Below are 25,880 nucleotides of genomic sequence, written 5' to 3'. Positions count from 1 at the left end.
CGGGGGCCGTTTCCTCAGATTGTCTGGTCGGGAGCAGCGGGGCTCACAGTACTTCCTGGTTATTTGTGCTTATTTTACTCTTTAGGTTGGAAAATTCTCACGTATGATTTTTTTGAAAAGTGTATCTCCTTCTCTATTTACCTTCTGGCTTATCCACTGTCGTTATGTGTCCACTTCTCACCGAGGCTGGGATTTTTGGTAGCATTTCCTCATTTTTCCTGTGTCTGTGTCTCATTTTCTTTACTGAGCTTTCCTTATTGAGTGATTTATAGATTTGGATCCTCATTTCTGAATTATTTTGTTTGCCAGTTTAATTCTATTTAAAGCACTTTCTATATTTGTTTTGTGAACATGCAGAGACTCTTTTGTGTTCTCTTAATACTGTCCATCTCTTTGGTGAGGCGCTCCGATGTTCCTCTATCTTCTCTCTACTGCCTTGCAGCTGCCTGTCTGAGTCACCTCCCATAACGCATTGTTGTATTAATATTGTTTCATAGACTTCACCGAACTCCTGTGTTTCTCTCTCCTGTCTATATGAAGCAGAACTTCTGTTCTGCTACTTTTTTCCCTTCTTGTGCACAGCTGTTCCTTGGTTTCTAAGTATTTATGTCACCTCATTTCCAGGTGTACAGCTGGGGTGCTGGGGGTAGTTTGATTGTTTCTTTTCTAGATTTCCTTGGTTTGAGGTGGAGGCAGCTGTGGGGCTGGGGATTAAATGTTGTCTCAGTTTGTTGAGACGTGAACTCTGTCACCTCCACCTCCTCCCCTCTCTCTCCACAGAGGCACCAATTGGTCTTCAGTTGTCCTCACCTCCCTCCCAACATCCCTCTCGTTGCTCCTGCCACGGATTGCTTCTCCTGGTGACTGGAGCTGGGTCTAGTCCACAGGGTTCCATCTTGGATTCAGCTGGCATTGATATGAAGGGGGGACCTTCGTGGGCTGTGTGCCCATTGCACCGCTGTGGCTGCAGGCAGCGACCACAGGCAATGACCACCACAGGCACCAGTACTGCTGTCTACTGAGGGACTCGGCTTGCAAATGCTGTAAGTCTGCTTGACATTTTGCAAACAAGTGCTGTGTTCTCTGTCCCACCCGTCCTTTCTCTGTCCTGGGATCCATTATGAAGCCATCTGGGCTCTCCTGAAAACTCTGATCTCCTCACTCTGGTAGAGGCTGGAGATTTCCTGTTCTGTGCTGGTCACTGAGCTCACAGGGTCCCCGCTGGGAGAGAAAACACTTATGTAATGTTGGTGGAAGGGAAACTTGTGCATCTGTTATGGAAGCAGTATGGAAATCCCTCAAAATTTAAAAATATAAGTTCCCTGTGATCCATTTGTCTCCTTGTGAGTATTCAGTTGGAAAATACACCCATAAACACTAATTCCAAGTGGTGTGTGTCACCTGTGTTCACTGCAATGGTATTTACAATAGCAAAGAGGTAGAATCAATCCAAATGACTGACAACTGGACAAAAAGAAATGGTACATATAGATAATGGAATACTATTTGGATATTAAAAGATGAAATTATACCATTTGCAACAACACAAGGGAAACAACAGAATTATCTTTACTGAAATAAGCCAAGCAGAGAAAGTCAAATACCATATGATTTCACTCACATGTGATAAAGAAAACAAATTAACAGATCATGTCCATAAAACAAAATATACTTTTGGACTATATAAGAAAAATTAGTGGCTAATAGAAAGATTGGGGAAGGGAGGTGGTTAAATCAGAAACAGAGGACAATGGTATCATGAAAGATAAATTTGAACTTTTAGCAGTGAACTAAATGTTGCATATACTCATGTTATTAATAATCATGTATACCAGAAATACATGTAAGGTTATAATGCAACATTACTTCAATTTAACAATTAAAAACTGAACTCAAGAGAAATGGAAAGAATTTAATGGGAGTGTCTCCTTTAATTAATAGCTTTGTATTACAATTAATTTACATTTCAAAGTGAATAATGAGGCTATGATGCACTTTAACATATAAGGAAAAATTACTGATTTAAAGTAGGAATATAACAATAAAATTTATAAAAAAAAATAAATAAATAAATTATCTTAAACAGAAAAAAAAAAAAAATAAAGTAGCAATAAGAAATTTAGCATACATGCGGCAGGGGTCCCGTTATACAGAATACACAGGAGATTAGCGAGATTCAACTGCTTTCTTAAATTATGTTTTAAAAAGATGGCCATACGTCTGTTTTCTTACATGTAGCATTGTGGGAACAACAAACCAATATTCAGATGGATGTTTTCAGAAATAAATGCCTGTAAATAGTGTTCATTATTTTAGGATGAGTTCCATTTATGTCCAGTTTTTAGGGTTTTCAGGATACGTGGATGTCGGCTCTCACTGAAACAATCAGCCCGTTCAGTTAATGTGGCAGGACATAAACACAAACATATCAGCTGCCTTCCTATATATACACAATAGTTAGAGGATGAAAAAGTTAGAAATGATCCAATTTACAATCACACCAAACAAATGAAAGTTAAATACCTAGTTAGCAAACTTAACAAAGGCTGTGAAGGGACTGAATTAAGAAAACTATAAGATTCTGTCAAAGAAATAAAAATGATACAAAGAAATGGAAAGTTATTTCTTGCGAATGGATTGGAAGAATCAATGTGGCCACAATGAACATCCTCCACAAAGCAGCCTACAGAGTCAACACATCACCTGAAATTTTCAGTGGCACATTTTAAGAAATAAAACATACATTATTGAACTTTATATATAACCAGAAAAGACCCTGGATAGCAAAGCAACTCTGACAAAAAAAGATCAAATGTCTCTATTACAATAGCAGATTTCAAACTATACTATAAAGTTATGATAATTAAAACAATACTGGATAAATAAAATGGTCAGAAACTATAACAGACACAGAGACCAATGGGATAGAATCAAACCCCAGAAATAAACCAGACTTACAGGAACAGTTAATCTACAAATGTGAGCCAAGAACATACACCAGAGCAAGGAGCCTCTTCAGTAAATGGTTTGGGAAAACTGGACGCACACGCAGAAGAGTGAAACTAGATGACTCTCCCTCAAAACACAGAAAAATCAATTCAAAATGAATAAAACTTTGATGTAAGACCCAAAACTGTAACACATATGAGAAAACTTGGGGAAACTCTCTGCAATAAAAAATTCAGATGTGTTTGTGGATTCATCTCCAGCAGCAAGGGAAACAAAGGAGAATATAAATACTTGGGTCTATATCAGCCAAAATGCTCCGTATAGTAAAAGAAAACAGCACTACAGCACTAAGACTGCCTTAGGGAAGGTAATATCTGTACATCATCATTCTGACCATTAAAGAAATACAAAGACACTGGGCTGTTGAGTTTCTTCCTCTCCTGTTCCACACCCATGGAGACGTGTCAAGTCCAACGTGAGGTGCCCAGCTGGTTAGGGGACATCTGGTGGACGGAGAGAGGCTGTTAGTCCAAGCCCAGAGTGCCATTAGGTGGCCTGATGTAACACTGAGTTATTTCCCAGAATGTGCCTAACTTGCATAGACCTGGTACCTGGTACGGGTGTGAGAACATCCCTGTTGAGTTGTGTGGCCACACAGTGGACATTAAAGACAGGAAAGTTAAGGAAAGTCGATCGTCTCCTGAAGAACTTTCAGTACTGAGACGAGTCTATCACAGGTCACTACAAGCCCTTCTCTGGCTGCTAGAAACCAACTGGAGACCCTCACTTGGACATCCTTGTCATGCCTGCTCTGCCTCCTCATGGGCCCTGCATTGGCTTTCATGGACCCTGCATTGGCTGTGAAATACGGGCATGATTTAGAGGTTGTTCAGACAACTGAAAACTGCAGGTGGGGATGAGGACGGTCACCTGAGAGGACGGTGATGCCCGTGACAGGAGAGGACTTCTGTTGGAGCTGCCCCCGAGCTGGCAGTGCTGTGGGGTGTTAGCACTTCTTGGTGCTGCTAAGCTTGACATGTGTTCTTGGGGGGCTGAGGAGGTGCACGGGCTTCATAGTGAGGGTGGCAGTTACAAAATGTTTACTCTTTGGCCCTGCATATTTAGCTGGTTAGGACACAGTCGTTTCCTTCTGGAGTTTCAAACATAAGGCTGCTGCAGTCACATGACAGTAAAAATAAAGAAGAAATTTCTATTTGCTTTTGCAAAGTGCCATGACAACTAGGAGTGTGGAGTCTAAGGTTTTATATAGAGGGCTCGGTTCTCAGCTTTACAAGAGAGGAACAGCACTACTGGGCATATGATGGGGGGGTCTGTGCCCTGAACACATTTGTGCCTTGATGATCCAGGGCACCGAGTCAAGTTGGGATCCTCAGCACAGATTTTTAATTTTTTTTAGTTTATCTATTTTTTACAATATTTTTCCTTTCTTGCACAATGTTTGCATTTTCATCTTGATTATAGTCCCCATGCAATTCCCAGCACCTTTGAAAGCATGAACACAGAATTAGGACAGGGTGCTGGGTGGTTACAACATGAAGGCCGGGGAGTAACAAAACTGGATACACTTGACATCTAATCTAGTCTCTCGGGATCAGAGAATCATTAACAAACTTTCCTTTTGCCCAGTCCAGTGTCCACAGGGAAATCATGGGCTCAGAGCTTGGAGCAGGAGAGTGAGGTGTGGCTAATGAGACCGCGTGGAGGGCGGTAAATATCCTGTCTCCCTCGGTCCCTCAGACTGTCCAACCCGGGACCGGAGAGGACATGATTCCTGTCTGTGGAGCCCGTTCTGCCCAGGGACCAGCCCTTGACGTCCTCCTGAAATCCTGTCTGTGACACAGCCCAGATCCATCCTCAAGCATCCAGGAGGCACTCAGAGGGCTACATGGAGAAGCCCCCCTCACAGCATCCACCCAGGTGAGTCTCAGAGCCCAGCAGGCACTTGGGACAGATCCAGAGAAAATGAAAACTGAGAAGTTCTGCCTCAGGTCACAGAGATCAAAACAGGCCCAGGGACAAGAGGTTCCCTTGTTCTCTTGCTTGACTGACTCATCACTTTATAATTAATTTACTTAATTTGTGACTCAAAAGTGTCCACTGCTCTCAACAATACAGAGATGGTGCTGACAGTGAAGAGACAGGAAGGAAAATCTGTTAGGATGAGACTGAAGGGGGAGTGGGAGGCTTAACGTGGTTCCAGCAACGTTAGGACAGATCCAGGAAGGTCTGGAGTTGAGGCAGCAGGAAATAAAGTGTTTAATGCGAAGCGGATGACGGGAGTGGACGGGGTGATGAGCAGGGTGTCTGTGTTGGAGAGATCCAGAGTAATGGGGGCGGATGACCTCACAGAGCAGCTGAGGAGGGGAACAGTGTGTAGTGTTCCCTCATAGTAGGTGCTCACAGAAGTCATCCTTTTTCTTTAATATCAGTTGGGGGAGACTAAAGAGTTTTACTTCACAACCACTCTAGCACGGGCAAATCCGCATAGCTTTGCTTGTTGGAATTTTGCTTTTTTCAATTACAAATTGTTTTCATTCTTACAATTTACTTACTTACAACCTGAGCTTTTATTTTGTTTTTTCTTTGAAATATGAAATAGAATGAGAGTTTTTCACAATAAATACTTGGCAGTTAATTCTCCCATATATGTAGATTGTTGTGTAAAATGTTTGAAAGTTTTCCATTTGTGTGTGGGCCTCAGTCGATTCTTTGTGTCCCACTCTGTATGTTAAACACAGGCTGTTTTTGCAGTCTTAGTAGTACTAAACCTATTTTACACATTGTGTTCATTTCACATCTGTGTTTCCTCATTACTATGTCTCTTCACATTTGTGATGTGATCTGTTGTATTTTCATTGATATTTAGTTGACATGAAACAGTGTGCAAGTTGGACACAAACATGTTGATTGGATATAGTAATCAATTGCAATATGATGACCACTGCAGCACTAGCTGACACCTCCTCAATAAACACAATTAATATTTATTTTTGTCACAAATCGTTTAAGAAATAATCTCTTCACAACTGGGAAGGTTGCAGGGAAGCACTGCTGACTGTCACATGCAGTGGATGTGCAGAACCTTGTTCATTCAGCAGCTTCCAATGTGTGTCCTGAAACAACTTTTTACAACTGTCCCACCCCGGTCCCTGTAACCAATTCAAGTCTGTTTCAGGACCGCACAGAAGTGATAGCAGTATCTGTAGTTCCTCGACTTCTATCACGTAGCAGAATGTTCTTAGGTGCCTGTGTGGTGGCAAAAGCACGGTTGCCTTCTTTCTCTTGACTGGATATCATGTGATATTTTACTATATGGAATGTGTATTATAACAACACCATATCCTGTGTGTGTGTGTTGCTCATTACATGTTTTACATAATCCATGTATATTCATTTGGACAGTAAGAGCAATCGTGTACGCATATAATATAGCACATATATTTTTTATATCTTCTTATGTACACATTATGTTTTTTATTTGTCCATAATAAACTTATGTATTATTTCTACATTTTGCTCACTAAGCAAGGGGGTGTGGATAGCTTTTCAATGTCCTGTGTTCATTTCCTTTGTACATGTATGAACACATCATGGGGGAGTCTAACTTTGCTATTTTGAGCACCTCTGTTCTCTTACCCACTGTGCCTAAAGCGGTGTATGAGCCCATCAACAGCACCCCAGGGTTCTCTGCGCCCCACCCCTGTGCTGATCTCCCTGGGAGCTCTGTCAGCAGCTGTGAGGTGACAGCCCCTGGTTTGGATTTGCATTTCCCTGGTGAGTGACCCTGAGCACCCCATCATGTGCTTGCTGCCCATCTAGGTGTCTCCTCTGGAAAACACATATTTAGGCGCTCTCTGGTATTTGCATAGACAATGACTTCCTTGTGACATGAAAAGCAGGAAGCCACACGTGGTGCTACATACACTGAAAAGCTTCTGCATACAAGAGAGACAAAGGGACGCTGGGCAGCCAATTTGTTCCTAAAAACAGCCCCCACCTTCCCCTCTCCTGGGTCACATTCTTCTATATTCAAATGACAATATCAACCTATTCCTCAAGCCTATGGAATCCATTGTTGTTTCTCTAGGGAGAAATGAGAGCTTTGGATCTGCAGTTTCCACTGATTTGGAAAGAATGTGATTTCCTATTTTCATTTTCAAGTCTTTGCCAATTTACTTTTTATAGAACCAGTGGATGTGATTAAGTTCTTGTTATGACTATTCTTCCAAAGTCTTAGATTTGTGCTCCATTGTGCTTAATGCACTCATGTTGACCCCGGTGTATGTGACGAGGCTTTATTTTTCCCGCTATTCCATTTATTTTACGAATTACAGTTACTTGACATAGTTCTGTATGATGAAGTCACAAAAGTGAGCAAACTAGCTGCAGTTCCTGCTCATGTGGATGTTACGTTATGATAGAGAGGCCTGAACAAAAGGAAACAGCATTTATTCTCAGGAATAAATAACATGGAGGAAAGGGACAGACTGCTGTGGCACCAGCAATAAACATGGATCTGCCATATGACCCAGTAATTCAACTCCGAGGCATCTGTCCCAAAATTCAAAAATTAATTTGAAATAAAACTTGCACTCCTGTGTTTATTGCAGCACTACATATTATAGCTGAAACATCTGAACATATGAATAGAGCAAGAAGATGTAGTATATACACACAGTGGAACACTACTTAGCCATCAAGAAGATAAACATATGCCATTCGTGGCAACATGGATGGAACTGAAATCATAATGCTAACTGAAAATGTGTTTTGAGAATGTTAAATATCAGATGATGTGATCACTATGTGGGATATAAAGTAACTAAATGAATAGATAAGCTGGGAATCTGACCCTTGATGGCTGACCACAGAACTGAAACACCAAGCAGGGAGGCCGGGGTCAGGGGAAACAACAAAGAGGGAAGGAAGCATAGCAGTATGCGGTGGTGGAATATGGGTGAGTGGGTGTGGGTGCACTATGGTGGCAATACCTGGCGGGGGTACCCCAATATTCCTTCAGTTACAAATAGATATTAATAAATAAGGATACAGGGCAAGGCTCTCCATAGTGATTTCCAATTCTCAGCTCTGCCTCAATGCAGAGGACACAATGCCCTAAGCGCAGATCAGAAAGTGTGTGTGTGGCTGAAATAAGGGAAATAACCCTTATTACAGGTAAAGAGAAGCACAGATGAGACATCTGTCCCAGTGAAGCTGTCTTCTGTAATCAAACATTCAGAATTTAGCTGAAATGGAGGGAAAACATTGTATTTTATATAAGGATTCAATGATGGATCATTTATGCATGTAATACATAATGTTCACACTTAGGCACAGCACATGTAACATAATCTACATCTAGATCAGCAAATGTACAACGTCATGTGCAGGGACCTCACTCGGCAGCAGGATGTCGGGGCCTCCTGCCCACTCTCTCCTCTCACCCCCAAACTGGAGCACACCCCTCCTGTCACACCCCTGCTTCTGGGATCTGTAACTGTACCAGGAATGCTCCTGTACTGACATCTTTTTCTGGCTATTTCCCCAAACCCAAATGTTCTTCTCATGCATATATTGTTGCCATGTGATATCTCCATTATATAAAAAAAATCCTGTGACTTCACATTTTTTGTTCAAAGTCTCCTAATGGGAATTGATTATACAACTTTCCTCTAGATTCTACCTCTTCATCCAACTACATTATTTTACTTAACAATAATAATCACCATATAATATATCATCTTCCGAGATGACACACATACTTAGAAGAAAACTTGTTTGGGGCTTGGATTTAAAAAAAATATATTTATTTATTATTTATGCATAGAATAACTGGGGTGCAGGCCAGAGGTGCAGGGAGTGAGAGGACTCACTAGAGACAAGAATGGGAAGCAAGACATGTTGACCTACTGAAATCCACTGCTTCGGGGAGCAGCGGGGAGACAGGAGAGCTCTGCCGCACCTGTGGGTCAGCTCCTTGGCTGGGGATCAAACTCAGGCAGCCCTGCTGGGAGCTCTGAGACTTAACCCCTTGGACACTAGCAAGGCCCTAGGGCTAGAATTTTTCAATGTCAGTCTCACTGCTTTTTCTCCATGATTCCAACAATATTTGGATAATGTAATTGGTCCAATGTATTTAAAAGAAAATATTAGGACATTTTCAAAGAAAATTTTGACTTGGAAAAATGTTTGAATTAGATGAAAGAATGGCTAATTATTTTCAGCATCAAGAGAAGGTGAGTCATGAATAGCCCAGAAAATTTCAGGTAACATGGGCCTCCCTGATGGTGCAGGGAGTTAAGCACAGCACTGTCAAGCTATCCATGTCCACCTCAGCATGAGTTTGATCCCTGGCCAGGGAGCTACCCTGTTGCTACCACAAGGCGCAACAGACCTCTCCTGTCTCGCCCACTGCTTCCCTCAGCAGTGTATTTCAGTCAGTCTGCCTATTATACGCCCCACTCTGTCTTTGGTGAATCTTCTCACTCCCCGCATCTCTGGCCTGTACCCCAGCACTTATATCCATAAATATATAAATCTTTAAAAAAAAGAAAATTTCAGATAACAGGCACTACCTCTATAAGATGAAATATATTAACTGAATGTATTTAAAATAAAATCATGCCATTTAACTCATTTATTTTTTTTAATATTTGAAATTTTTTATTCATTTTTTATATATTTTTACATCATCCTTCATTTTTTTAATGCATGCTTTCTCATCTCAGTTACAGTCCCCATGAAATTCCCGCCACCAATTCACCCGTGTCCCATCACCATAGTCCCTTGTGCTCTTCCCACACATTTTGATCCAACTCCCTTTTCCCCTCCTTCAGGATGTCTCTGGTTTATAGTTGCTTATTCATTTTGATTTTCACTTCATTATAGTAACTTTTTCCTCCTGATCCCTTATTTGTATCCTTATTTGTATTCACTTCCTCCTGTAAGTGAGACCAGTCTGTATTTTTCTTTTTCTTTCTGGCTTATTTCGCTGAGCATGATCCTTTCCAGCTCCATCCATTTTGCTACAAATGGCACGAGTTTATCTTTTTTGATTGCTGAGTAATATTCCATTGTGTATATGCACCACATCTTCTTGATCCAGTTGTCTATTTTGGGGCATTTGGTTCTTTCCATATCTTACATATTGTAAACAGTGCTGCAATAAACATAGGGGTGCATATGTCCTTTGGAATAATATTTTTGAGTCCTTTGGGTAGATACCTAGGAGTGGAATTGCTGGATCCTATGGAAGCCCCATCTTTAGCAGGTTGAGGAACCTCCACACAGCTCTCCATAGTGGCTGGACAAGTCTGCACTCCCACCACCAGTGCAGGAGAGTTCCTTTAACAAAAACAAAGTGACAGCTTACTGGGAGAAAATTTTTGCACACAATGCTGATGATAAGGGATAAATCATAAAGATGTACAAAGAGCTGAGGAAACTCAACAAAAATAGAGTAAACAACCCAGTCAAAAAATGGTCAGAAGGGCCTCCCCTGGTGGTGCAGCGGTTGAGCGCTGGGCTGTGAAGCTGCCCACAGCCTCTGCAGCGCCGGTTCGATCCCCAGTCGCCGGCAAGGGTCCCACATGGCGTGACAGACCTCTCCTGCCGCGCCCGCTGCTCCCCTCAGCAGTGTATTTCATTAGTCTGCCTGTTCTGTTCCCTGCTCTGGCTCTGGTGAATTCTCTCACCCTCCTGCGCTTCTGACTGTATTCAGTGCTTGTATAAATAAATAAATCTTTAAAAAAAAATGGGCAGAAGAGCTAAAAACACACTTCTCCAAAGAGGAAATGCAAATAGCCAGCAGGCATATGAAAAAATGTTCAACATCGCTAGTAATCAGGGAAATGCAAATCAAACCACAATGAGCCACCATCTTACAATAAGAGGCACATATTAGAAAAACTAGCAACAACAAATGCTGGTGAGGATGTGGAGATAAACTCATTGCTCGATGCTCTGCTGTGGTGAAGTTGACATCACTTCTGTCTCCACCCCCCAGGCTCACCAGTGACCTGGCGCCAGGAAACCAAACCCACGCCACAGCGTTCACCCTCCTGGGGCTCTCAGAAGAGGCCTCGCTGCAGCCCCTCCTCTTCTGGGCATTCTTGGCCATGTACTTGGTCACGGTCACTGGGAATCTCCTCATCATCCTGGCCATCGTCACGGACCCCCACCTGCACACCCCCATGTACTTCTTCCTCGCCAACCTGTCCTTTGCCGACATCGGCTTCACCTCCACCACCGTCCCCAAGATGCTGCTGAACATCCAGACGCAGAACAAAGCCATAACCTACCCGGGCTGCCTCAGCCAGGTGTTCTTCTTCATAATTTTTGCAAGTGTGGACAACTTCCTCTTGACAGCCATGGCCTACGATCGGTTTGTGGCCATCTGCCATCCCCTGCACTACATGGTCATCATGAACCCCCAGTTCTGTGGCCTCCTGCTTCTTGCGTCCTGGGTGTTAAGTCTTCTGTATGCTCTATTACACAGCTTACTGGTTTTGCGACTGTCCTTTTGCTCACAGCTGCAAATCCCTCACTTCTTCTGTGACCTGGACCAGGTGATCCAGCTTGCCTGTTCTGACACCTTCCTCAATGAGCTGGTGATATATTTAGCAGCGGGGACTCTGGGGATCATTCCTCTGAGTGGCATCCTTTTCTCCTACTGTAAGATTGTGTCCTCTGTTTTGAAAATCTCCTCAGCGAGCAGCAGGTACAAAGCCTTCTCCACCTGCGGGTCTCACCTCTCCGTGGTCTCCCTGTTCTACGGGACGGCGCTCGGCGTGTACCTCAGCTCTGCCGCTACCCACGACTCCAGAGACAGTGCAATCGCCTCGGTGATGTACACGGTGGTCACCCCCATGCTGAACCCCTTCATCTACAGTCTCAGAAACAAGGACATAAAGCAGGCCCTGGTGAGGCTCTTCAGATGCAGAGCAACCCCAATGTGACAGGGGCCGCTTCCTCAGATTGTCTGGTCAGGAGCAGCAGGGCTCATGATCCACGGACTAAGTCATGATCCTGTCATCAGTTAGTCAGAGATAATCTGTGGTTTGCCTTAGGAACAGAGTTTGACATCACTCTTTTATACATTATTAATATGTTTTCTGTATTTCCTTTATTATTTTAAAAAAAAATATTTCATTTTTTTAGGATTTATTTATTTATGCATACAAGAGTTGGGGTACAGGCCAGAGATGTGGGGCATGAGAGGATTTACCAGAGACAGAGCTAGGAACAGAACAGGCAGACTGACAAAATATGCTGCTGAGGGGAGCAGCGGGCGAGACAGGAGAGGTTTTCACCATGTGAGTTCCTCCCTGGCCGGCCAGGATCGAACTCATATTGTAGAGGCTGCGGATTGCTTCACAGGGCGGTGTTTAACCCCTTGTGCCACCAAGGAGGCCTTCCTTAATTATTTTTATTGGTCTGAATACCGCTTCAGTATTAAGAAAAACACAGTCTGCGTGAATTTTTCTTTACTAAAATGTTTAAATCAGGAAATTGGGGACTTAGAAAACAATAGAGAGAAATGGAGGAAAGGGCCTCCCCGGTGGCGCAGCGGTTGAGCGCTGGGTTGCGAAGCTGCCCGCGGCCTCTGCAGCACCGGTTCGATGCCCGGCTGCTCCCCGGCCACCAGAGGAGGGTCCCACGTGGCGTGCAGACCTATCCTGCCGCCCGCTGCTCCCCTCAGCAGTGTCCTTCGGTCCTTCTGCCTGCTCTGCTCCCCGCTCTGGCTCTGGTGAATTCTCTCACCCTCCCGCGCTTCTGACTGTACCCAGTGCATGGATAAACAAAACAAACAAACAAAACAAATAAAGAAAGAAAGAAAACATGCCTCTATAAAAAAAAAAAAAAGAAATGGAGGAAAAATGCATAACTGTATCAGTAAAAACAAGTAATTTAATGATGATCTGCAGAAAAGTCTTACCATATCACAGCATCCATGGGGGTCCAGGGCTAATACTCAGCTGTGTCTACTTTTGTCCTTTACGTTTTCCTTTCAGTGCTTTGTTGTTGACTCATAATTCTCCTGTTCATGTCATTTTTCTCAGGGCTTTGTGTTTCATTTTTTCTTTCTTGTACAAGAACCCTTGTTGACTTTTATGGTGAGGCATAAAGCCTCACCTGAACATGATAACCTCCATTAGCTTCTCTGGGAAAGCTTTCATTCACATTCATAAAGGAATAATTCTGTAGGACAGAGTGTTCCTGGCTGGAAGTCTTTCAGGATTATGAGCACTTCCTTCCTCTCCTTTCCTGGAGGGTGACTGGGGAAACATCTGAGGAAGCCTACTTTGGATGTCTGCGAATTCTTCTTTCTACAGGCCGCTGTGAATTCTTCTCTTTTTTCTCATTTTTTATACTTTGACAGTGAGGTATCAGGGAGTATGTCATTTTCACTTTGAATTTTGGGTGTTATGTATACTTTCTGGATATTTGTGCTTATTTCACTCTTCAGGTTGGAAAATTCTCAGGTATGATTTTTTAAAAAGCGTCCCTCCTTCTCTGTTCACCTTCTGGGTTATCCACTGTCGTTATGTGTCCACTTCTCACTGAGGCTGAGATTTGTGGCAGCATTTCCTTATTTTTCCTGTGTCTGTGTCTATTTCTCTCTGTTTTCCTTATTGGGTGATTTATAGAATTGGATCCTCATTTCTGAATTTATTTTGTTTGCATTTTAATTCTATTTAAAACACTTCCTGTATCTGTCTTTGTGAACATGCAGAGACTCTTCTGTGTTTTCTCAATATTGTCCATCTCTTTGGTGAGGCACTCCCATGTTCCTTTATCTTCTTTCTACTGCCTTGCAGCTGCCTGTCTGCCCTGAGTCACCTCCCATAACTCACCGGTGTATTTAATATTGTTTCATTGACTTCGCCGAGACTCCTCTGCTTCTCTCTCCTGTCTTTATGAGCCAGAACTTCTGTTCTGCTACTTATTTTATCCTTCTTTTGCTCAGATGTTCCTTGATTTCTAAGTATTTATGTCACCTCATTTCCAGGTGTACAGCTGGGGTGCTGTGGGTTAGGTTGATTGTTTCTCTTCTAGATTTCCTTGGCTTGAGGTGGAGGCAGTTGTGGGTCTGGGAATTAAATGTTGTCTTAGTTTGTTGAGACGTGAACTCTGTCACCTCCACTTACTCCCCTCTCTCTCCACAGAAGCTCCAATTGGTCTTCAGTGTCCTCACCTCCCTCCCGACCTCCATCTGGTACCTCCTGTCATGGATTGAGTCTCCTGGTGACTGGAGCTGGGTCTAGTCCACAGGGTTCCATTTCTCTGGGCTCAGCTGGCCTGGATATGAAGGGGGTACCTATGTGGGCTGCGTGCCCATTGCACAGCTGTGGGCACAGGCAATGACCACAGGCAATGACCACAGGTAATGATCATAGGCAATGACCACCACAGCCATCAGCACTGCTGTCCACTGAAGGACCCAGGTTGCAAATGCTGCAAGTCTGCTTGACACTGCCAAGAAGTGTTGTGTTCTCTGTCTACCCATCCTTTGCTCTGCTCTGGGATCCATTATGAAGCCATCCGGGATCCCCTGAAAACTCTGATCTCCTCACTCTGGTAGAGGGTGCAGATTTCCTTTCCTGTGCTGGTCACTGAGCTCACAGGGTCCCCGTCGGAAGAAGAAATACTTATGTAATGTTAGTAGAAGGGAACCTTGTGCATCTGTAATGGAAGCAGTGTGGAAATCCCTCAAAATTTGAAGAATATAAGTTCCCTGTGATCGAATTATCTCATTGTGAGTATTCAGATGAAAAATACACCCATAAACACTAATTCAAAGAGGTGCGTGTCACCCATGTTCACTGCAATGGTATTTACAATAGTCAAGAGGTAGAATCAATCCAAGTGATCGACAACTGGACAAAAAAATGTGGTATATGTATATAATGGAATACTATTTGGATATTAAAAAGATGAAATTGCACCATTTGCAACAACAGAAGGGAAACAACAGAATTTCCCTTACTGAAATAAGCCAAGCAGAGAAAGTCAAATACCATATGATTTCACTCACATGTGATAAAGGAAACAAATTAACAGATCATGTCCATTAAAAAATATGTATTTTTGGACTACATAAGAAAAATTAGTGGCTAACAGAAAGATTGGGGAAGGGAGGTAGTTAAGAAGGAAACAGAGGACAATGGTATAATGAAAGATAAATTTGAACTTATAGTCGTGAACTAAATGTCACATACACTCATGTGGATTAATAATCAAGTATACCAGAAATATATATAAGTTATAATGCAACATTACTTCAGTATAAAAAATTAAAAGCTAAACTCAAAAGAAATGGAGGGCCTCCCTGGTGGCGCAAGCAGTTGAGCGCCACACTGTGAAGCTGTCCGCAGCCTCTGCAGGGTGGGTTTGATCCCGGCTGGCTGTCAAGAATCCCACATGGCGCAGCAGACCTCTCCTGTCTCGCTCGCTGCTCCCCTCAGCAGTGTATTTCATCAGTCTGCGTGTTCTGTTCCCCGCTCTGTCTCAGGTGAATCCTCTTACCCACCCACGCATCTGGCCTGTACCCTGGTTCTTGTATAAATAAATCTTTAAAAAAACAGAAATGGAGAGAATTTAATGGGAGTGTCTCCTTTAATTAATAGCTTTGTATTAAAATTAATTTACATTTTAAAGTGAATAATGAAGCTATGATGCATTATAAAATATAATGTAAAATTACTGACTTAGAGCAGCAATAAGAAATTTAGCATAGGGGCCTCCCTGGTGGCGCAGAGGTTGAGCACTGGGCTGCGAAGCTGCCCGCAGCCTCTGCAACGCCTGTTCGATACCCGGCTGCCAGTGAGGGTCCCACATGGCACGACAGACCTCTCCTGCCACACCCGCTGCTACCCCTCAGCGGTGTATTTCGTCAGTCTGCCTGTTCTGTTCCCACGCTCTGGCTCTGGTAAATTCTCTCACCCACCCACGCTTCTGACTGTACCCAGTACTTTTTATTTATAAATAAATAAATGAATCTTAAAAAAAAAAAGAAATTTAGCATACATAGGGCAGGTGTCCCTTCATACATAATACACAAAAGATTACCAAGATTCAATTGCTTTCTTAATTTATTTTTTAAAAAGATGGCCTAAAGTCTGTTTTCTTGCGTATAATATTGTGTGAATAATAAACCAATATTCAGATGGATGTTTTCAGAAATAAATGCCTGTAAATAATGTTTATTATTTAGGATGAGTTCCACTGATGTCCAGTTTTTAGGGTTTTCAGGATACATGGATTTTGTATCTAACTGAAACAATAAACCAGTTCAGTAAATGTGGAAGGATAGAAACACAAATATATCAGCTGCCTTCCTATATATAAACAATAGTTAGAGGATGAAAAAGTTAAAAATGATCCAATTTACAACCACACCAAAGAAATAAAAGTTAAATACCCAGTTAGTAAACTTAACGAAGGATGTGAAGAGCTCGTACAAACAAAACTATGAAAGTTATTCCATGCTCATGGATGGGAAGAATAAATGTGGTCACAATGAACATCCTACACAAAGCACTACACAGAGTCAACACAATCACACGAATTTACCAATGGCACACTTTAAGAAATTAAACACACTTTACTGAAATTCATATGGAACCACAAAAGACACAGATAGCAAAACAATTTACAATAAAGGGAAAAATCATTGCAATACCAGACTTCCAACTCTACTATAAAAGTGTAATAATTGAAACAATATGGCATAATGAAAATGGTTGGGAACGACACCAGACACAGTTAACAACGGGATAGAATCAAGGCTCAGATCAACCAGACTTATAGGAAGAGTAAATGTAGAAATTAGGAGCCAAAAATATACACCCGAGCAAGGAAAGCCTCTTCAGTAAATGGCATTGAAAAAAAATGGACACACATGCAAGAGAATGAAACTACATGCCTCTAGCCTACTTCACACAAAATCAATTCAAAAGGAATAAAAATTTGATGTAAGAACCAAAACCATAACACACATAGAAGAAAACATGGGCAAAACACTCTTGAATATAAATTTCAGAAATGTGGATTTTTTTTTTTTTGTGGATTTTTCGCCAGCAGCAAGGCAAACAAAGGAGAATATAAATAATTGGGACTATATCAACCAAAGTGCTTCTGTCCAGTACAAGAAAATATCACTATAGCAATAAGACAGCCTACTAAAGGGAGGATATATTTACACAGCATAATTCTGACAAAGTCATACAAAGAACCTGGGCTGTTGATGTCCATCCTCTCCTGTTCCACACCCACAGAGACGTGCCAACCCAGCTGGTGAGGAGACATCTGGCGGACGGAGAGAGGCTGTTAGGCCAAGCCCCGTGTGCCATTAGATTGTCTGATGTAACATCAAGTTATTTCCCAGAATGTGCCTAACTTGCAAGGAGACCTGGTACGGGGGCTGTGAAAATATCCCTGTTGAGCTGTGTGGCAACAAATGGACATTAAGGACAGGAAAGTGAAGAAAAATCAATTGTCTCCAAAAGAATTTTCAGTACTGAGGCGAGTCGTCACAGGTCACCACAAGCCCTTTTCTGGCTGCCAGAAGAACAACCCAAGACCCTCACTTGGAGTTCGTTGTGGTGCCTGTGCCTGCCTCAGTGGGGGCTCATGGATGGGAAGCCTGCTTTGGCAGTGAAGTCTGGTCACTATTTAGAGGTTGCTCAGAAAACTGCTGCTCGGGATGACAAAGTGATGCCCAGTGTCAGGAGTCAACTTTCGTAGCCAACTGCTCTGTGCTGTCAGTGGCACAGCATGTTAGCACTTTCCTGTGCTGCTGAACAGGACACCTGCCTAATCTTTGGGGGGCCAAGGAGATGCACTGGCTTCAGGGTTCATTTGACAGTTACAAAAATCTTCACTCTTTGGCCCTGCATATTTAGCTGGTTAGGAACACAGTCGTTTCCTTCTGGAGTCTCAAACATAAGGCTGCTGCTCTCACATCACAACAACAACAAAAAAAAGAAATTCCTATTTGCTTTTGTAAAAGTTACATGAAAACAAGGAGGGTGGCTGCAAAGGTTGTTGTTTTTTTTTTTTTTTTTTGTGGGACCCTCGCCAGCGGCCGGGGAACAAACTGGCACTGCAGAGGCTGTGGGAAGCCTCGCAGCCCAGCACTCAACCGCTGCGCCACCAGAGGAGGCCCTGCAAAGGTTTTATATAGAGGAACTCGTTCTCTGCTTTGAGAGAGGAAAAGCACTATTGGGCATATGTGGGGGGTCTGTGGCCCCACCGCATTTGTGCCTTGATGATCCAGGACAACAAGCCAAGACGGGCTCCTCAGGCAAAGACATTTGGAAAACTTGGACACAGAGTGAGAATAAGGTGCTGGGTGGTTACAGCTCTGGAAGGTGCAGGAATTCATGAAAAGGGAGTAACAACAGCTGGATGCACTTGACATCTAATCTAGTCTCTCGGGATCAGAGAATCATTAAGAAACTTTCCTTTTGCCCAATCCAGTGTCCACAGGGAAATCATGAGCTCAGAGCTTGGAGCAGGAGAGTGAGGTGTGGCTAATGAGACCGCGTGGAGGGCGGTAAATATCCTGTCTCCCTCGGTCCCTCAGACTGTCCAACCCGGGACCGGAGAGGACATGATTCCTGTCTGTGGAGCCCGACCTCTGCCCAGGAACCAGCCCTTGGCGCCCTCCTGAGATCCTGTCTGGGACACAGCCCAGATCCATCCTCAAGCGTCCAGGAGGGACTCAGACGCTCCATGGAGAAGCCCCCTCACAGCCCCCACCCAGGTGAGTCTCAGAGCCCAGCAGGCACTTGGGACAGATCCAGGGAAAATGCAAACTGAGAAGTTCTGCCTCAGGTCACAGAGATCAAACCAGGCCCAGGCACAAGAGGTTCCCTTGTTCTCTTGCTTGACTGACTCTTCAATTCATAATTAAATTTACTTAATTTGTGACTCAAAACTGCCCACTGCTCTCAACAATACAGAGATGGTGCTGACAGTGAAGAGAAAGGAAGGAAAACCTGTTAGGATGAGACTGAAGGGGGAGTGGGAGGCTTAAATGGTTCCAGCAAAGTCAGGACCCAGCCAAGAAGGTTCGGAATTGAGGCAGCAGGAAATAAAGTGTTAGATGTGAAGGGGATGAAGGAAGTGTGTGGGTGCGTGAGCAGGGCATCTGTGGTGGAGCCATCCAGACTCAGGGAGGGAGATGACTCTCCACAGCAGTTGTTGAGGTGAACATTTTGTGGCCCTTCCCTCATGTTAGGTGCTCCCGGAAGTAACACGTTTTATTTAATGTCCATCAGTTGAGGGATCGAAAGAGTTTTACTTTACAACCACGCTGTTACTGACAAATCTGCATAGTAGTTTTGCTTGTCAGTATTTTACTTTTTTCAATTATAAGTTGACTGCCCTCATTCTGACAGTTTATTTACTTACTGTGGCTTGAGTTTCCATTCTGGCTTGTGATTCAAATAATCACACAGAATTGGAGTTTTTGAAAATAAATGTTTTGCACTAATTCTTCCACACACGTACAGCTAGTTGGGCAAAATGTTTGAAATTTTTCAATTTTCTGTGGGCCTCAGTCAGTCTTACAGTGCCCTACTATGTATTTTAAACATAGGCAGTTTTTTTGCATTCTTGGTAGTAATAAGCTATAATATTCCCTGTGTACATATGTCACATCTGTTTTTCCTCATTACTGTCTCCTCACTTTTGTGATTTGATCTGCTGTTTTTTTCATTGAGATTTTATTGACATGAAACAGTGTGTAAGCTGGTGAAAAACATGTTGATTTGATATTTACATTTTGCAGTATGATGACCCCCGTAGCACGAGCTAACACCTCCATCAATACACACAATTATCATTTACTTTTGTCACAAAATGATTAGGAAATAATCTGTAGGCAACTTTGAAGGTTATTATGAATTACTGTTGACTATGTCACAATGCAGGTGATTTCCAGAACTGGATTCATCCAGCAGCTTCAAGTGTGTATATTCAAACAGCGCCTCCCAAATTCCCCAAGCCGTTCTGCAGAACCAATTTAAGTCTGTTTTACGACCACACACATCAGTGATATCCAGGATTTGTAGTTCTCTGACTTCAACCACATAGCAGAATCTTCTTAGGTGCTTCTGTGGTCACAAAAGACAGGGTGTCCTTCTTTCTGTCCACTGGGTATTATTTGACATTTTATCATATAGAATGTGCACTTTAACAACACACTATCCTGGGTGTGTATTACTCATTACATATTTTACATAACCCATGTATATTTATTATGGACAATTAAGAGCAATCATATACATACATTATGCATATATATTTTATGTCTATATATGTACACATTATTTTTTTTATTCATCCAATCAGGGACTTGTAGGTAATTTCTAAATTTTAGCTCACAAATAAGGGGGTGCAGATAGCTTTTTTATGTCCTGTTTTCATTGCCTTTGTACATGTATGAACAGATCACAGTGGAGTCTAACTTTGCTATTTTGATGCGTCTCTGTTCTCTTACCCACTGTGCCTGAAGCGGTGTATTAGCCCACCGACAGCACCCCAGGGTTCTCTGTGCCCCACTCCCAGTGCTGACCTTTGGTCATCTCTCTGGGAGCTCTGGCAGCAGCTGTGAGGTGACAGCTCCTGGTTCCGATTTGCATTTCCCTGGTGAGTGATCCTGAGCACCCCCTCATGTGCTTGCTGACCATCTAGGTGTCTCCTCTGGAAAACACATACTTAGGTGCTCTCTGGTATTTGCATAGGCAATGACTTCCTTGTGACATGAAAAAGCAAGAAGCCACATGTGGTGCTACATAAACTGAAAAGCTTCTGCTACAAGAGAGACAAAGGGACAATGGGCAGCCAATTTGTTCCTAAAAACAACCCCCACCTTCCCATCTCCTGGATCACATTCTTCTGTATTCAAAGGACAATCTCGATCTATTCCTCAAGCATATGGAATCCATTGTTGTTTCTCTAGGGAGAAATGAGAGCTTTGGATCTGCATTTTTCAGTGCTTTGTAAAAAGTGTCATTTCCTATTTTTTCATTTTCAACTCTGCCATTTTACGTTTTAGAGAACCAATGGATGTGATTAAGTTCTTGTTATATCTTTTCTTAACAAAGCCTTAGATATATGCTCCATTGTGCTTAATGCATTCAATGCTGATCCCACTATATTTATCCAGGCTCTGTTTTTCTTGCTATTCCATTTATTTTATGAATTACAATTCCTTGACATAGTTTCTATATGATGATCCCAAAAATGAGCAAACTAGCTGGTGACCCTGCTCATGTGGATGTTACATGATGACAGAGAGGGTTGAGCACAAGGAAATAGTGCATGTGGGATATGATGGTCTCAGGAGTAAACAACACGGAGGAAAGGGACAGACTGTTGGGGCACAAAGAGGATTGTATGGAATATTGTCTGGGGAGGACACTGCTTGTTGGACAAGGAGCAAAACAAGGACCAGTTTATCTGTGTCAAAGGGAGATCAAAATATAAACCCAAGGAAATCAAAGAATCAATTCCACAAAAACGAAAAAGCAGATGAGGGACAATCTCAGACACTACTGCATCATGGAACAGTATGTGCTCATCTAAGGGGGAACAGGTACAAAAATAACACTCAGATCAGGATCCCACTGTCAACCCCATCACAGGCAAGTGGAGTGACAGCGTGTCCGTCGGCCTGGGGGCCCTGGTGTCCAAGGAACTGTTCTCCACCCGGCCTGGCTCTTCAGTTGGGGCCTCACTCACATGGTCTCTCCCTCATTAGCAAGAAGTGACTTTTAAATACTTCTCTCCTGTATGTAGTGATGCCAGATTCTTCTTACTGTGGCCTAAAGTAACCTGCCTTTTTCTCTGTGATGTAGCTTACCTACGACACACGCACATACACACGTACACACAACTGAAGGAAGAGAACTGTAAATCAATGTCCACGGTGTGTTCAAACAATGCACTCAGACGTTTTCCTGCGCGCTTTACATGTTCTGTTCTACTTCATTCATGTAAACCCAGGTCTGACCCCCAAATGGTTGTGAGTCTCAGGATATGAAAATTCCCTTTGCGTGTTCTCCACAAGTATTTTAGTATTTTCCTGTCTTTCTTTCTCAGCTTGTCTTTATTTTTGTGACACCGTATTGTTTATATAGCTCATGCAATATGTATTTGTTTGGCTACTATTCCCAACTAAACTAAGTCAGGGTAGGGTGTCAGAGTATAGTGAATACATTAATTTCTCACTTAATATCACGCATAGATTCTTGGAAACTGAAACTTTAAGTGAAATGATATATCGCAAAACCAAATGTATCATAAGCTGGGCGATATACTTAAGAATTAAATTTCCTATGGCAGATATTTGGTCAGAGAAACATCACCAACTTCTCAATAAATAAAGACCCTGACATTTGTAGTATTAAAAACTATTGATTTCATCATCTATTCATTAGTCTCCTAAACAGCCTATTTCAGTCAGAATTGAAGATAACTGGGGCCTGCCAAGAAGCAGATGGTGCAAAGGAACTGACCCTCACAGGATGCTGTTCAGATGCAGGGCAGTGGGCCAAACTTGCTGCGGGTGGGAGTGCAGCCTGGTCCAGCCCTCACAGAGAGCAGTGAGGACGTGTCTCAAACAGTAAACATGGGTCTCCCACCATGACCCAGTAATTATTCTCTCAGGCGTTCGTCCAAAAAATTCAAAAAACTAATTTGAAAGAACACTTGCATGCCCAGGTTTACTGCAGCACTGTATATTATAGCTGAAACATCCTAACATATGAGCAGATCAAGAAGATGTAGTATATACACGCCATGGATACTACTCAGCAATCAAAAATACAAACTTAAGCCATTTTGACTACATGGATGGAACTTGATCTCATAGTGCTAACTGAAATAAGTCATCAGAATGTTAAATATCCTTGGTGTGTCTGATATGTGGAATATAAAGTAACTAACAGATGAAGACAAGGTTAGAAACTAGCCCTGGACAGCTGACGACAGAGCTGAGACACCAAGGGCGGAGGCCACCTGTGGGGAAGGGGAAGAACAAGGTGGGATGGAAGCCCAGTGGTCTGTGGTGGTGGAATAGGGGTGAGTAGGTGTCTGCACACTACGGTGGCAATACCTGGTAGGGGCTCCCCAATACTACCTCAGTTACAAATCTTCAGTTACAAATCTTAACTGAATAAATAAATAAGGATACAACAGCCAAGGTTCTTTGTGTTTAGGTATCCAGTGTCTTAAAACGCAAAGAAAATAACTTTACAACAATCTGAAGAGCTGATTCTTGGAAAAGTAAATCACTTCTTATTTTCAGTGTCTGTAATGATTTCCAATTCTCAGCTCTGCCTCAATGCACAGGACAAAATGCCCCAAGCGTGGATCAGAAAGTATGTATGTGGCTAATAGAAGGGAAAGAACCTTATAACAGCTACAGAGAAGCACAGATTAGACATCTGTCCCAATGAAGCTGCCTTCTATTATAAAACGGTCAGAATTTAGATGAAATGTGAGGAAAAGAAATTATAGTTTAAGGAGGGATTAAATTACGGAAAACTTATTTAAGAAACCATTCAGCTTTTTTTTTCCTAAGATTTATTTATTTATATAGAAGAGCTGGGGTACAGGCCAGAGGTGTAGGGGTGAGAGGACTCACCAGTGGAAGAGTGGGGAACAGAATAGGCAGACTGACTGAAATACACTGCTGAGGGGAGCAGCAGAGGAGACAGGAGAGGTCTGCCACGCCATGTGGGAATCTCCCTGGCCGGCCAGGAATCGAAGCCATGCTGCAGAGGCTGAGGACAGCTTCACAAGGCTGCCCTCAACCCACTACACCACCAGGGAGGCCCAAATTATGGATGACTTATACATGTAATACATAATATTCACACTTAGGCAGAGCACATGTAACAGTCTACCCACTAGAAGATCAGCAAATGTACAATGTCATGCACAGGAACTTCACAAGACAGAAGGATTTTGGGGCCTCCTGCTAACTCTCTAATCTCACCCCCAACCTGGAGTGTAACACAACTAATTCTGGGATCTGTAACTACGCCAGGAACACTCCTGTAATGACATGTTTTTCTGGCTATTTCCCCAAACCCAAATGTACTTCTCATGCACATATTGTCGCCACATGATACGTCGTTCATAGATAAATCCGCTGCCTTCAATTTATTTTTCCCAAAGTCTCCTAATTGGAAGAGATTATAGAGCTCTCCTCTAGATTCTACCTCTTACTACACCTGCATTATTTTACTTAACAGTAATACTCACCATATGAAATATTATTTACTGAGACCATACACATATTAGAAGAAAATTGTTTGGGGCTAGCATTTTTCTTTTTTAAAGAAAATATATTCATCTGGTATTTATGCATAGAACAACTGGGGAGCAGGCCAGAGGTGCAGGGGGAGAGAAGATTCACCAGAGACAGAGTGGGGAGAAGGACAGGCAGTTCTACTCAAATACACTGATGAGGGGAACAGTGGGAAACAGGGGAGGTCTCCGGGGACATGTGGGTGAGCTCCCTGGCCGGGGATCAAACTCAGGCTGTCCTGGTGGTAGTGCTGAGTCTTAACCTCTAGGCCACCCGGGAGGCCCTAGGACTAGGATTTTTCAGAGTCAGTCTCACTGCTTTTTCTCCATGATTCCAACAATATTTGGATAATATAATTGGTCAAACATATTTAAAGAAAATCACACAATATAGTCAAAGAAAATTTTGACTTGGAAAAATGTTTGCATTACAGGTAAGAATGGCTAATTACTCTCAGCATCAAGAGAAGGTGGGTCATGAAGAGCCTTGAAAAGTTCAGGAAAAGGCACCAGATCTATAACATCAAACTTATTAACTGCATGTATTTAAAACAAAGTCACCCCATTTAAACTCATTCCTTGACTGCTCTGCTGTGGTGAAGTTGACATCACTTCTGTCTCCATCCCCCAGGCTCACCAGCGACCGGGCGCCAGGAAACCAAACCCACCCCACAGCGTTCACCCTCCTGGGGCTCTCAGAAGAGGCCTCGCTGCAGCCCCTCCTCTTCTGGGCATTCTTGTCCATGTACTTGGTCACGGTCACTGGGAATCTCCTCATCATCCTGGCCATCGTCACGGACCCCCACCTGCACACCCCCATGTACTTCTTCCTCTCCAACCTGTCCTTTGCCGACATCGGCTTCACCTCCACCACCGTCCCCAAGATGCTGCTCAACATCCAGACACGAAACAAAGTCATAACCTACGCGGGCTGTCTCAGCCAGGTGTTTTTCTACATGCACTTTGGAGGACTGGACAACTTCCTCCTGACAGCCATGGCCTATGATCGGTTTGTGGCCATCTGCCATCCCCTGCACTACATGGTCATCATGAACCCCCAGTTCTGTGGCCTCCTGCTTCTTGCAAGCTGGGGGTTAAGTCTTCTGCATGCTCTGTTACACAGCTTAATGATTTTGCGACTGTCCTTCTGCTCACAGCTGCAAATCCCTCACTTCTTTTGTGACCTGAACCAGGTGATCCAGCTTGCCTGTTCTGACACCTTCCTCAATGAGCTGGTGATGTATTTAGCAGCGGGGATTCTGGGGATGATTCCTCTCAGTGGCATCCTTTTCTCTTACTCTAAGATTGTGTCCTCTGTTTTGAAAATCTCCTCAGCGAGCGGCAGGTACAAAGCCTTCTCCACCTGCGGGTCTCACCTCTCCGTGGTCTCCCTGTTCTACGGGACGGCACTCGGCGTGTACCTCAGCTCTGCTGCTACCCAGGACTCCAGGGACAGTGCAATCGCCTCGGTGATGTACATGGTGGTCACCCCCATGCTGAACCCCTTCATCTACAGTCTCAGAAACAAGGACATAAAGCAGGCCCTGGGGAGACTCTTCAGCTGCAGAGCAACCCCAACGTGA

At 43.1% G+C, this 25,880-nt stretch overlaps 2 protein-coding genes across 2 annotated transcripts; both read left to right on the top strand.

The window, feature by feature from the left end:
• Positions 1-4,794: 4,794 nt before the first annotated feature.
• On the top strand, positions 4,795-11,927 carry LOC119240300 (olfactory receptor 7A10-like). Its single transcript, XM_037504656.2, has 2 exons — positions 4,795-4,887; positions 10,976-11,927. The coding sequence occupies exons 1-2, from the start codon at positions 4,856-4,858 to the stop codon at positions 11,925-11,927; spliced, it is 984 nt and encodes a 327-aa protein (XP_037360553.1). The 5' UTR covers positions 4,795-4,855.
• Positions 11,928-18,708: 6,781 nt separating this feature from the next.
• LOC119240299 (olfactory receptor 7A10-like) lies at positions 18,709-25,880 on the top strand. The gene is made up of 3 exons (XM_037504653.1): positions 18,709-18,739; positions 21,597-21,726; positions 24,929-25,880. The coding sequence occupies exons 1-3, from the start codon at positions 18,709-18,711 to the stop codon at positions 25,878-25,880; spliced, it is 1,113 nt and encodes a 370-aa protein (XP_037360550.1).

Source organism: Talpa occidentalis, unplaced genomic scaffold (assembly GCF_014898055.3).
Source record: "Talpa occidentalis isolate TD23 unplaced genomic scaffold, MPIMG_talOcc4v2.1 talOcc4.12, whole genome shotgun sequence".
Lineage (NCBI taxonomy): Eukaryota > Metazoa > Chordata > Mammalia > Eulipotyphla > Talpidae > Talpa > Talpa occidentalis.
This window is presented reverse-complemented; position numbering and strand designations above follow the sequence as displayed.

Excerpts from the sequence above, each read along its gene's own strand:
- LOC119240299 (XM_037504653.1), top strand. The coding sequence starts at position 18,709 with ATGGAGAAGCCCCCTCACAGCCCCCACCCAG. Across the intron at positions 18,740-21,596 it reads CCCTCACAGCCCCCACCCAG|ATCAGGATCCCACTGTCAAC; the intron begins GTGAGTCTCAGA and ends AATAACACTCAG. Across the intron at positions 21,727-24,928 it reads GTTGGGGCCTCACTCACATG|GCTCACCAGCGACCGGGCGC; the intron begins GTCTCTCCCTCA and ends TCCATCCCCCAG.
- LOC119240300 (XM_037504656.2), top strand. The coding sequence starts at position 4,856 with ATGGAGAAGCCCCCCTCACAGCATCCACCCAG. Across the intron at positions 4,888-10,975 it reads CCCTCACAGCATCCACCCAG|GCTCACCAGTGACCTGGCGC; the intron begins GTGAGTCTCAGA and ends TCCACCCCCCAG.